The sequence below is a fragment of the Rhinopithecus roxellana genome, chromosome 1 (genome assembly GCF_007565055.1).
Source record: "Rhinopithecus roxellana isolate Shanxi Qingling chromosome 1, ASM756505v1, whole genome shotgun sequence".
Lineage (NCBI taxonomy): Eukaryota > Metazoa > Chordata > Mammalia > Primates > Cercopithecidae > Rhinopithecus > Rhinopithecus roxellana.
The window spans coordinates 123296761-123309914 of NC_044549.1; the positions used below are offsets into that span (position 1 = coordinate 123296761).

Genomic DNA, 13154 nt, shown 5'->3' on the forward strand with positions numbered 1-13154 from the left:
AGGGAGCCAAGAGTGGGGCAGGGAAAGCTTTATGGAAGAGGGGGTATTAAAATCATTATTTAAAGATGAGAAGTGGCCGGGCGCGGTGGCTCAAGCCTGTAATCCCAGCACTTTGGGAGGCCGAGGCGGGTGGATCACGAGGTCAGGAGATCGAGACACTCCTGGCTAACACGGTGAAACCCCGTCTCTACTAAAAATACAAAAAACTAGCCGGGCGCGGTGGCGGGCGCCTGTAGTCCCAGCTACTCGGAGGCTGAGGCGGGAGAATGGCGGGAACCCGGGAGGCGGAGCTTGCAGTGAGCCGAGATCGCGCCACTGCACTCCAGCCTGGGCGACACAGCGAGACTCCGTCTCAAAAAAAAAAAATAAATAAAAAAAAAAATAAAAAAAAAAAAGATGAGAAGTTTGCCATAGCTCATGTTGGGCTCATGAATGGCATTATAGAGAAAGGTTAACAAAGGCCAAACCAATAAACCTTAGAAAGGCTTAAATATGTTGAAAGTCCTTAGAGTCATTTGGCTTGATATATACAGGAGGACACTAGGGAAATACGAATGTAAAGATAGGATATGTTGTAGAGGATCTTCAAAGTCAAGGCAAATGTTTATATCTGGTAAGCAATGCATAGCCACTAAGCTGTTGAGTGAGCAGTTGAGTTCAAGTGCAGGAAAGATTCCTGAACTTGAATTCAGGAACCATGAGTTTGAGCATCAATTCTGCTCTTTATCATAAAATCTTAAGGAATTTCCTCAGTCTTTCTGAGCCTCCATTTTTCATGTATAAAATGAGGCTAATCTCTATGGTTTTAAAAAACGTTTAGACAAATTAAATTTAGCAGAGTTTATTTGAACCAACAAATGATTCATGAATCAGATCAGCACCCTAAACCCTTAAAGGTCCACAGAGTTCCACTCACCAATGTGGGCAGGCAATATTTATAGACAGAAAAAAAAAGTGACATACAGAAATAACCTGATTGGTTGCAGTTTGTAGTTTGCCTTATTTGGACATGTCTGAGCCTATTATAGCTTGTGATTGGCTGAGAGCTTGGTGGCTATGATTGGCTGAGATTCAGTTACTTGTTACAAGAATATATTCTCACGTTAGATTGCAGTTTGTTTATGTACTAAATTAGGTTGCAGTTTGCTGTGTATGGAGGCAGCCTTAGGCCAAATTTAACACTACGTTACATGCTATTTTATGATTAAATTAAATAAGATTCAGTATGTGAAAGGCCTAGTACAATCTCAGACACATGGTCTGAAATCACTAAAGTTTGCTGACTGGATATTTGTTGAATCCCCAAAATTTGGTTTAGGAAGATTAATATGTAGCCGGGCGCGGTGGCTCACGCCTGTAATCCCAGCACTTTGGGAGGCCGAGGCGGGCGGATCACAAGGTCAGGAGATCGAGACCATGGTGAAACCCCGTCTCTACTAAAAGTACAAAAACTTAGCCGGGCGCGGTGGCGGGCGCCTGTAGTCCCAGCTACTCGGGAGGCTGAGGCAGGAGAATGGCGTGAACCCGGGAGGCGGAGCTTGCAGTGAGCCGAGATCGCGCCACTGCACTCCAGCCTGGGCGACAGAGCGAGACTCCGCCTCAAAAAAAAAAAAAAAAAAAAAAAAAAAAAAAAAAGGAAGATTAATATGTTAACGTGTAAGTTCAGAAGAGGTAAGTAGTGGGAGTATATGAGAGGAAATAAGACATTTGTGGGAATGGAAAAGAGTACATGGAAGTGAGAGATATTTGGATTGCTTGCATGGGGTGAGATGAAAGGGGGAGCTCAGGGATGACACATTTTAAGCAGAGAAGGGTGTCATTAGTAGAATTTGGGAGACTGGGACTAGAAGCCAAGTAAGAGGGAAATCTCATGAGTTTGTTTTTGATATGTTGAAGTTGAAATCCTGGACTATATCTGGGTTAAAATGCTCAACAAGCTTTAGGAAGCTACTCAGGAAAGTGATCAGGAGCTGAGATACAGATTACAGATTAGGGAACCACCTGCGTAGAGATGAGAGTTGTAGCCGGAAAGAGATCGAGAGCCAAGTTGGGGACAGTAAAGGACAGAGGGAAACAAGGATGGAGGGAGTCCAGTAGCTGCCCTGCTGGGAAGGCAAACAAACAAAGGAGGTGAAAAGCACAGCTGAAAAGGGATTCGAAAAGTGGCAGAGAACCAGATGCCTAAGGGTAAGCCCTGGAACCAGAGAGAGAAGATAATTTTAAGAACTCCAGCCTGGACAACATGGCAAAAACCCATCTCTACTAAAAATACAAAAATTAGCTGGGCGTGGTGGCGGGCGCCTGTAATCTCAGCTACTCGGGAGACTGAAGCAGGAGAAAATCACTTGAACCCGGGAGGCAGAGTTTGCAGTGAGCCGAGATGGTGTCACTGCACTCCAGCCTGGGCGATAGAGAGACTCCATCTCAATCTCAAAAAAAAAAAAAAAAAAAAAAAAGAACAAAAGGACACTCATAAGAACTACAAGCTATGGAGGCCAAAAAAGGAGCAGGAGTACAAAAGTCACGACAAGGAGTTGTTGTAATAATTTTTGTGAGAACAGTCTCAGTAATGTGGTGGGAGCAAAAGCCACATTGCCAGGAAAGACTGAAAAGGTTAGTTTCAGAAATATTACTAATTTATATTTTAAGTAAGTAAAAATGAGAAGGGGTGTGGTGACTCAAGCCTGTAATCCCAGCACTTTGGGAGGCTGAGGAGGGAGGATTGCTTGAGCCCAGGAGTTGCAGGCTGCAGTGAACTATGATCAGATTGCTGCACTGCAGGCAGGGTGACAGAGTGAGACCCTGACTCAAAAAAGAAAAAAAAAAATGTAAACATGCATACATGCATATAAATCAAAATGAATCAAAAGCTATCAAAGTATATAAAGAAAAAACTGAGTCTTTTACCTACTCTAGTTTCTTGTGTATCTTTCTGAGATATTTAGATATTTATATATTAAAAATATATAAACATATATATTTTTCTTTTTAAAATTTCTTTTTTTTTGAGACAGAGTCTCGCTGTGTCACCCAGGCTGGAGTGCAGTGGCAGATCTCGGCTCACTGCAAGCTCCGCCTCCTGGGTTCACGCCATTCTCCTGCCTCAGCCTCCCGAGTAGCTGGGACTACAGGCGCCCACCATCATACCTGGCTAATTTTTTTGTATTTTTAGTAGAGATGGGGTTTCACCATGTTAACCAGGATGGTCTCGATCTCCTGACCTCATGATCCGCCCACCTTGACCTCCCAAAGTGCTGGGATTACAGGCGTGAGCCACCATGCCCGGCCTAAAAATTTTATTTTAATAGAGACAGGGTCTTACTACATTGGCCAGGCTGGTCTTGGACTCCTGAGCTCAAATGATCTTCCTGCCTCAGCCTCCCAAACTGTTAGAATTACAGGCGTGAGCCACCATGCCTGGCAGTTTTTAACCACCATACTAAAACATATTATTGTGCATTTTTCTCTTTTTACTTGACCATTTGATGTCTTGGAGATCTTTCCATATGATGCAATGGATCCCTGTGTATAGCATGACTGATTTGATCAAATCTTCTCTACTGGTGGACGTTTGGGTGGTTTCTGTTAAGAAGCTGATAAAAAAGGCAACATCTTCCTGGTTAACTAGGTGGCACTCTGGAATGTTAGACCTTGTTGGCTTATATGGTAGGACTACTGTATTTACCAGCAAACAGCTGCATCCATCTCCTTCTCTCTAGAGTCCTTCTGTTTTTTATTTGGTCTCTACCTTTACTGGAGGATTTCATTTTCTGCTGTTACCTCCCCTTGCCTTTTTATACAATCGCATCTTAAAACTTTCTGGAAATAAAAAAGTAACTACTGCTCTAAAGATTTAAATCCTGAATACTAGGCAGCTGACTGATGTAACTTTCAGTTATAATCTAATAGAGTATGTGGATGTCATTCTCCTATCGTAGACTATTTGGCAGTGAGGGTACTTTAGAAGGTGCCTGGTTCTACCCTGTGGTTTTATTGCAGGGGAAACCTGAGAGGAGGGAGGTGGCACGTGTTTCCTCAAATCACATGGCAGATATAAAGAGCAGCACTGGAACCCAAAGTCCAAGCTCCTAGCCTAGTGCTTTTTCTGTTACCTCCCAACATTCTGACCTGCCTTCAATGATGTTAAAAATAATAGAAGTGTTGCCCATTATTGGGGCTAAGGGTCTTGGTTTGAGTAGGGGATTAATCGAGGAAAAATGTCTTAGGGGTCTGGGAAAATATGGTGCTATACCTGGACACCTGAGAGCCGGGTTTCTCTGTTTGGTTCAGACACTGACTCACATTGTGACTCTGCAAAGTTATGTGGCCTCCCGGTGTGTCAGTCATTCCAGCCACACACTTGGCATCATACTACATAGGCCTTGCTAGAACTGTTGTGAAGGTTGATGAGGTAATCCTTATAAAACTTTGCTAGCTATTCCAATGAAAGCCACAAGTGTGTCCAGAAATGATAGACTGTCAGATATACAGCACAGACTCTTGTATCTCATGTCAGTTTATTAGAGGCGGCTATACTTCAACCAAGTGAACCTCTTATTGTCATCAATTTGCTTAGCATTCTTTCTCCCCTCTTCACCCCCACCCTTGGCCATTCTTAATCTGATTGATTTGAAGTTTACTTATTCTAGTCCCTTGATTTTCAAAGGAACATAAGGTCTTCACCACTTACAATCAAGTCCTCTGCCCCTTAGTTACTCCAGCCACCAAATGAGGATGATAATAGGGGCTGTGGTGGGGATTAAATAAGTTACTATAGGATAGGGACTGCTACATAGAGAGTGCCAATAACTGTTACCTGCTATTAGTATAACTAATTGAAAGTGAATGATAGTACATGTATATATGCCTTCTATTTAAGAAAATAACGTGGGGATTAAATAAGTTACTATAGGATAGGGACTGCTACATAGAGAGTGCCAATAACTGTTACCCGCTATTAGTATAACTAATTGAAAGTGAATGATAGTACATGTATATATGCCTTCTATTTAAGAAAATAACGTGAAGTCTTAGTTGTAGTGGTTGCTGGTTTAGTATTTCTTTGCTTCTGAGGGGACACACTGAAGACGTCTATAGGTGAAGTCACAAGGCTTCTAACTTATGGAGATAAGGACATGACAATGGAGAGCTGGGCTGCTCAGGCCATAAGGTTTCCAAGTTTTCTTACTAAAACTTTGCTTCTTCAGCTGTCTGTTTAACATCGCATCCTCAGCACCCAGGGGCTCTATCAATACTGGCTGATGAATGAATGAATGAACTTATGAATCTATCAGACAGAGAAATAGAGGATCGCCATATGGAAGGAAGTCTGGCTGGCATTTTGAATTCTCCAGGAGAGAAGAGAGAAACACATTTAAAACAGACAGAAGGAGGGCTGTCTGTGTGGGAATAAGGGTAACTGTTGCTCAATGCACTGAGCCCCTAGGCCTGGAGATAAAAAGTAGAGGGATAGCTGTGCAGTTGGACAAGCAGGTCCAGAGAACCATTGGGTTTTGTTTTGAACAAAGTCAGATATCTTAAGGGGAAGTGGACAGCATTTCTTTTCGACAGTGATATTCTGCAGAGATTTCCAGTTTTTAAAAGGATCATTCTGAAGGTGACACAAAGAACACCCTATTAGAGTGTCTGTCTCCCTGAAAATGAATCCTTCTTCTTGGTACTCAGGGTGTTTTCCTCTTAATAATAGCCTCCTACTATGACCCCAAGTTGTTTCATAGCCTCCCTGAAAGTAAAAGCTGCTCATTGTTTAGGCATTTTGTTTTCTCCCATTCCTAAACACACTCCTTCCCAATTGGGGTTCCATCTCTACTAAATGCATCACCATTGAATCAAGGGACAAGTTGGAGCAACTTTGTTTCCTTCTCTTCTTCATTTAGGTTGAAATAGTTTTCAATGAAATCCAACAAGTATTTACCCAGCACCCAATGAGAGCAAACTACTGTGCTAGGTCACATGCAACATCAAGGTGATTAGGCATGATTTCTGGCCCTGAGAATCTTGTATTGGCTTGCAGATTATTATAATGACTGGTAACATGTTTCAGTATGTCTCTTCAAACTTTCTGGGCTATAGATTTTTCCTAACATGATTTATATGCTCTAGAATTCAGTCAAAGTTGCATTTGAGAACATTACATTCAACAGATGTCTCCAAGAAACCTTCCCAATCCCTTCACCTATATTTGGTCTGCCTGCAAGATTTTTTGGTTTGCTTTTTGTTTTTGTTTTTGAGGTGGAGTCTTGCTCTGTGACCTTGGCAGTGATCTCAGCTCAGTGCAACCTCTGCCTCTCAGGTTCAAGCGATTCTCCTGTCTCAGCCTACCGAGCAGCTGGGACTACAGGCGTGTACCACCATGCCCACCTAATTTTTGCATTTTTAGTAGAGATGGGGTTTCACCATCTTGGTCAGGCTGGTCTTGAATTCCTGACCTCGTGATCCACCTGCCTCAGCCTCCTAAAATGTGAGGATTACAGGTGTGAGCCATCGCACCCAGTATTTTTTTTTTTTTTTTTTTTTTTTTTTTTTTTTGAGACAGAATCTTGCTATGTTTGCTCAGGCTGGAGTGCAGTGGTGCGATCTTGGCTCACTGCAATCTCTGTCTCCTAGGCTCAAGCAATTCTCGTGCCTCGGCCCCCTGAGTAGCTGGGATTACAGGTGTGTGCCACCAGGCCTGGCTAATTTTTGTATTTTTAGTAGAGACAGGTTTTTGCTATGTTGCCCAGGCTGATCTTGAACTCCTGACCGCAAGTGATCCACCTGCCTCAGCCTCCCAAAATGCTGGGATACAGGCATGAGCCACTGTGCTTGGCCCCTGACTGCACTTTATATCTCTTACAGCACTTACCACTTTTACATTGTATTATAAATTTATTTATGTACATGTTAGCCTCCATAATGCAGAAAGAGAGCAGGCACAGGGAAAAGTGCCAGAGGAGTGGAGCCAGAAGACCTGTGCTTGAATTTGAAGCCAGATTCAGATATGAATCAACCATGAAATCTCGGCCATGCCACTTAATCTTTGCAATTCTCAGTCCTGCATCTAGAATTGGAAGACAATAATAATTCCTACTTCATAAAATAGATATGGAAATTAGTTATCATATGAACATGCTGTGTGAGCTGTTATCTATATGTTACTTTTATTATCCTCCATGTGATACAGCAAAGGGTCTTCCTTGCCCATGAGAAAAGCTCTATTAATATTAATTAAATTATTGGAAAAATTACATCTACCACCCTGTGGCATATTATTCTTCTCACATTCTTTTCATATCCCACATTGTTAACAAGCCTTATCTGTTGTGCCCTACTAGGTTTAAGGAGGAGTGTTTACAGGGATTAAACAGAAACAAAGGGACCTGCTTTTTGACAGAGCTGCCCTCTGCCTTTCCTAGTTGTGCAAAATAAGAATAATTAAATTTTTTTCTGAGCCTTAGTTTTCTCATCTGTACAATGAAGATAATACAGGATTTTATAAAGATTAAAATTAAATAATGCTAGCACTTTGGGAGGCTGAGGTGGGAGGATCCCTTGAGTCCAAGAGTTTGAGCCCAGCCTGGGCAACATAGGGAGACCTCATCTCTACAAAAAATAAACAAAATTAGCTGGGTGTGGTGATGTGTGCCTCTAGTCCCAGCTATATGGGAAGCTGAGGTGGGAGGATTGCTTGAGCCCGGGAGGTTGAGACTGCAGCGAGCCATGATTTCGCCACTGCATTCCAACAGGGGCAACAAAGCAAGACCCTGTCTCAAAAAATAATAATGATAGGCTGGGCACGGTGGCTCACACCTGTAATCCCAGGGCTTTGGGAGGCTGAGGTTGGCGGATCACCTGAGGTCAGGAGTTCGAGACCAGCCTGGCCAACATGGTGAAACCCCATCTTTACTAAAAATACAAAAAATCAGCTAGGTGTGGTGGTGCACACTTGTAGTCCCAGCTACTCAGGAGGCTGAGGCAGGAGAATTGCTTGAGCCTGGGAGGTGGATTGCACTGAGCTGAGATCTTGCCACCACTCTCCAGCCTGAGCGACTGAACAAGACTCCATCTCAATAATAATAATAACAATAATTTTAAAATAAGATTAGATAATGTATTAAAATGAGATGTGAGGAGCTAGTGATTTAAGTAAGCTCAGTGTGTGTTAACTTTGATAAATATTCACATGTAGTCCATTAATTGAGCAATTATACTATGGGGCTGGGTACCGTATAGGTGCTGGAGATATACCGTCATCATGTTATCAGTGGGAAAAACAGACAAGTAAAGTAACTGATGATTGCCACACAATGTGACAAATACTACAACAGAATTAAAAACAGGGTGCTCTGGGAACAACGGGGGAGGCACCTATGTGACAGCCCTGACTGGAAAGTTGTCAGCAGCTATCAGGGAAGGCTTTATGGAGAAAGTGACTACTGTGGAGTTTGAAGGTGCAGTAGGAGTAAGCTGGGTGGACAGAGGAACCACCCTGAGCAAGGAGGTAGAGATCTGAGAAGGGATGCTCACTAAAGAAAATAGCAGTTCTGACAAAATGAAGCTATAAAGGCCTGTAGATGCCAGGTCACAAAGGGCATTAGCTTGCTTTGTGAAAGAATTTATGCTCTTTTCTGAGTGAATGGGGAGGCATTGAAGGATGTGTTCCCATCCCAGAGATAAAATTTAAGTGGAGAGCACTGAGTTAAGAAAATAGCTCGATATCATGAAATTAACACAGGTTTGGAGCCCCCCACAGATCCTCAGTGGATAAGTTCCATGTATGACCTAATCACCTCCACCTCTCTTTCGTGGACAATCAGCAATGACATCTACCTCCCGAGGGCTAAATGAGATAGTGCAGGTCAAGTTCGCTGCTAAGTGTGTGTCATATAATGAGCATTTTAAATAAATATCAACTCTTTTCTATGAAGCACTAAGTAGAATATGAAAGCTATTGCCAGGCCTCTCCCTCCTCCCTGTCTTCCTTTTCCACTCTCAGCAGTGCAGGCAGCAGCAGCCAAAAGCCAGGGACGTGGAGGATGTCCACTCAAGCGAGTACTCCAGAGCGATGATTAAAAGGCAGCCGCCCCGAATCCCGGGCGCGGGCGGCGAGCGAGGCTGGGCATGCTCAGTGGGCCCGCGACTAGCGGGAAGCTGGGCGGGGGCGGGGGCGGGGGCGGGGGCGGGGGTCGGAGCCGCGCGAGGGCGCATGCTCAGTCCCGGCATCTGCTCCTCCATCCAGTGCCGCAGCCGGAAAACCGCAGCGGCGGCGGCGGCGGCGGCTGAGAGGGAACGATCCAGCTGGCTGCAGAAAGGAGGGCAGGAAAAAATTACAAGGACATAACTGATAAGACAGGAACTGAGAGCTTGGGATTCGCGGCCTCTCACTGGCCACCACCTTCGCCGTCAGCAAGGGAGGAAGACCCGGGAGACGGCAGCGGCGACGGCGGCAGGGAAAGGAGGAGACGGCGACGGGAGGGAGCGCAGAGGAGGGGACGGGTCGGCGGCGGCCTGCGAGCCGCAGTGATTTTGACATTTTCCGCTGCTGCGTCTCCCGCGGGCCGCAGCCGGGCTGCGCTGGGTGGGCCACCTCGCCCTGTGCTTCGCCCTCGTCCTGCTCGTCCCTCCGCCCACCCGGGGCCTGAGGAGTCTCCCCGCTCCGAGGGAAGGGGAGAGGGAGGCGAGGGCGTGCGGGCATCGCGATGGCGGGGACATTTTCCACAACGTGATTGTTGAAGGTTTCCCCCACCCCCCCTCCCTTAAAATTCCGGGCCCTTCCAGCCTCCACCCTCCCCCAAGCCCGTGTGACTAAACCGAGACAAAGGGGAGGCGGCCTCGCTCACACGCGGGCTCGCGGGGCGGGTGGCTCGGAGGGGCGCGGGGCGGACCTCGCGCGGACGGACGGACGGACGGACGGAGACGGCGCCGCCACATTCCTATGCCCGGGAGCGGCGGCGGCGGCGGCGGCGGCGGCTCCCGCGGGAGGCGGCAGGCGCGCGGCGCGGACAGCTGAGCTTCTCCCCCGTCGGCGCCCGGGCGGACGTCGCCCGGGCCCCGATGGTTTGAACTGCTTCTCCCTCCCGACCCCCGTGGCGGCGAGGCCACGCCATGTGAAGGTTAGGGCCGGGACATCCCGAGGAGCCGCCGTGAAAGATGGGGGATGCTGCAGACCCCAGGGAGATGAAAAAGACGTTCATTGTTCCAGCCATCAAGCCCTTTGATCACTATGATTTCTCCAGGGCCAAAATCGCCTGCAATCTGGCCTGGCTGGTGGCCAAAGCCTTTGGGACAGGTTAGTGGTGTCACCCCTTCCCTCCCCTCTTCCTCCTGATGTGGTCCACATCCTGGTTTTTGTTCCCGATTCTCGAATGCCTCTCCATGCCTGTCTTCTCGTACAGGTTCAGGGAGATGATGGGAGGCTAGGAAGAGAAAGAAAGGAGAAATAAGGAAAGCAGGTTTGGTCTTCAATGAAGGGCACGTGAATGGTCAGGTGGGATTTGGCCAGATTCCTTTTATTGGATGGCAAAATGTTCCCCCCCACCACCCAGTGAGCAATTTTATGTTTTTACATAGAGTGGTTTTAATTTGTGGTATTTTCTTCATTGTGCTGCATACATTTCTGTCTCAGTCATAATTGTGATTACACCACCAAGAAATCTGACTTGGTTTCTTTATTATTGCGAGAGGGTGTATAGCATAGTACTGTATTGATTTTGACATTTGTAATGATGGCTGCTATTCAGGCTCCGTCGGATGTAAGGTGGCCTGTGTCGAGTGCAGTATTAATTTTTGTTGTCATTCTTTAAGGCTGTATCAGCCTTCTGCACACATGTTAAGTTCTTACTAAATCAATTATTTAAAACCAGTGTTCAGTTTGCTGACTGTAGGGTGCTGTTTTCATTTCATAGTATCAGTGAGGCATATTCTTTTTTTCCAAATGTATTTTGGCTTCATAAATTAAAAGAAACAAAAACTCCCTACTTTGGGAATTTTTTTAATAGAAGAGTTTTTTGAAGGCATGTGCTGTTGACACAGAAATTGTGTAGTGCAGTAGCAGTTAAACACTCCCTCCATAACCCAGTCTTTGCAAAATAACAGGAAAAGGGCCTCCCGTTGTGATTCTTTAGTGTTGCTTTAGGAGCCCATGTTGTGAAATGCTAAAAAAATTAGAGAGTTGCTTTTCATTGGAAGATGCTTCTGTAATTTGGTAACTTTTAAGAGTAATTTTACAAGATTTCTATTCCCTAGTTAGTGAATTTTAGATACATGAAATATTTGTTGAAAAGTTCCTTAGTACTCATAAATTTCCACATGTTAAATATAGGGTTTTTTAGGGGGGTGGTGACTAATTTCCAATTTTAGGACTATATAATGTTTTGGTAAATGGTTTAGTTCAGTTTTATTGCTTAAACTTACACACAACTGAGTATCTTCAGGACTTACACACCCTACTTAAATAGCAGATTAATCTCAGTGTTTGGAAAATTATTTGAATTTGTTTTTGGGGAAACTTCCCATTGGTGTGATTTTATGTTTATGGCAGCCTTAATTTTACTTGAATTTTCATGCTTTGATATTAAACTGGCATCAGGAATAAATATAATACATCCTTTTCAACTAATTTATATTTTAAACATCTCTTTGAGATTAAATGTCTAGTGTAACTCATAGGAAGAAACACAAACTGTTACTGCCTTTATATAAAAACGTTCTGGCACCACTGATAGAAGCAGTGAGAATAATAGATGTATTTTGGTTTTAACTTAAGCAGCACACTGAAGCTAGTATCTATTTGGACGGCAAATGAAGGCTATTTAAGTGCTTAGAAAACATGGAAAGAGGGAAATTTACATAGTCACCTATGTGGAAAGGTAGTATGTATGAAGTGGAAGGCAAAGGGAATAAGATAAATATTTTCTTTCCATCTGGAATTGAGAGGATGCTTATAGGATACAGATGTCAAAATTTTGCCGTGCATACACAAAAGCTTCCAACTAGAAAATGGCCTACTTTCTGGATGTGTGTCAGCCAGGTTGGTGGATTCTAGACCACTTGAACACACTGAACACACCTGAAGAAGAAAGGAAATGAAGGGAATCTAGTATCAGTGGAATCTGATGTCTGCCGCTGGATGCTTTGCATTAAGTTGTACATTAGGGATTCAAAACAACTCTGATGTAGGTAGTGTGTTCCCCATTTAAAAAACAGGAGGAAGTCAGTGCATAGAGAGGTTAACTTTACTACTATCACAATGTTAGTAAGTGGCAGAAATGAGTTTTGATTTGAGGTCTGACTCAAAGGGTAATAAGATATTGGTGGAGGTGGAACACTCCTGTTAGATACCCAGCACTCTACTTCATTCATTCCTGCGGCAACCCTGTAGATACTGTTCTCATTTTGCAGATAAGGTAACTGGCTCACAGATTAATTTGCACAAGATTAAACATCTGGCAAGTGATGTATTCTGCATGTCTGACTCTGAAGTCTTTGCTTATTACTCTATATCATTCTGCAGAGTAACCGTTTTATCTGCAAGTGTGAAAAATGTGCACAGAGTACATATTGAAGTCTAGTATTTTTTTCTTTAAAAATTGTGCAAATCTTAATTCATTTTCTGATAGATGATATTGTTGGCTATTACATTTGCCTTGGCAGCAGTTGGAATGGATGAAAAGACCATATTCAAATGGGATGAAAAACAAGTTTAGAAGACCTTAAGTGACTTAGTAACAATATATTAATACATTATTAAGAATGTTCTGTTTGTCCATTTTGTTTATTCTTTATCAATAGTCTTTCAAAGCATAAATTTATATGGAATGAATAGAAAAAAATTAGGAATTTTTTAATGTAAATATTCTTTATTTGCTGCCAATACTCTTATGCAGGAGAGGTTAATAGATAGCATTTTTCAAAGGTATTACATAATTATATTCAGTTATTCAAAACATTAACCCAGCTTTCAAGTATGATTTACTAAAATCACTCCTTTAACAATGACTTACAGGGTCTTCAGGCACTGATTTGGTGTTTTCTGTTAGAAACTTTCTAACTTTTGATGTACTGAAAAACTAGTTAAGTTTATAACCATGTGTTGTAAAAGTCATTTAAAATCATAGCTAGAAATAAATTGTGAGCATAGAACGAAGTAATTGAAC

General features: G+C 43.6%; 1 protein-coding gene across 1 annotated transcript in view; it reads left to right on the forward strand.

Annotated features, from left to right (window-relative positions):
• Window positions 1-10149: 10149 nt before the first annotated feature.
• Window positions 10150-13154, forward strand: part of CAMSAP2 (calmodulin regulated spectrin associated protein family member 2) — a 119557-nt gene continuing 116552 nt past the window's right edge. Inside the window, 1 exon segment of the mRNA XM_010362669.2 lies at window positions 10150-10288. Within this exon segment, the coding sequence (XP_010360971.2) occupies window positions 10150-10288 (139 nt within the window).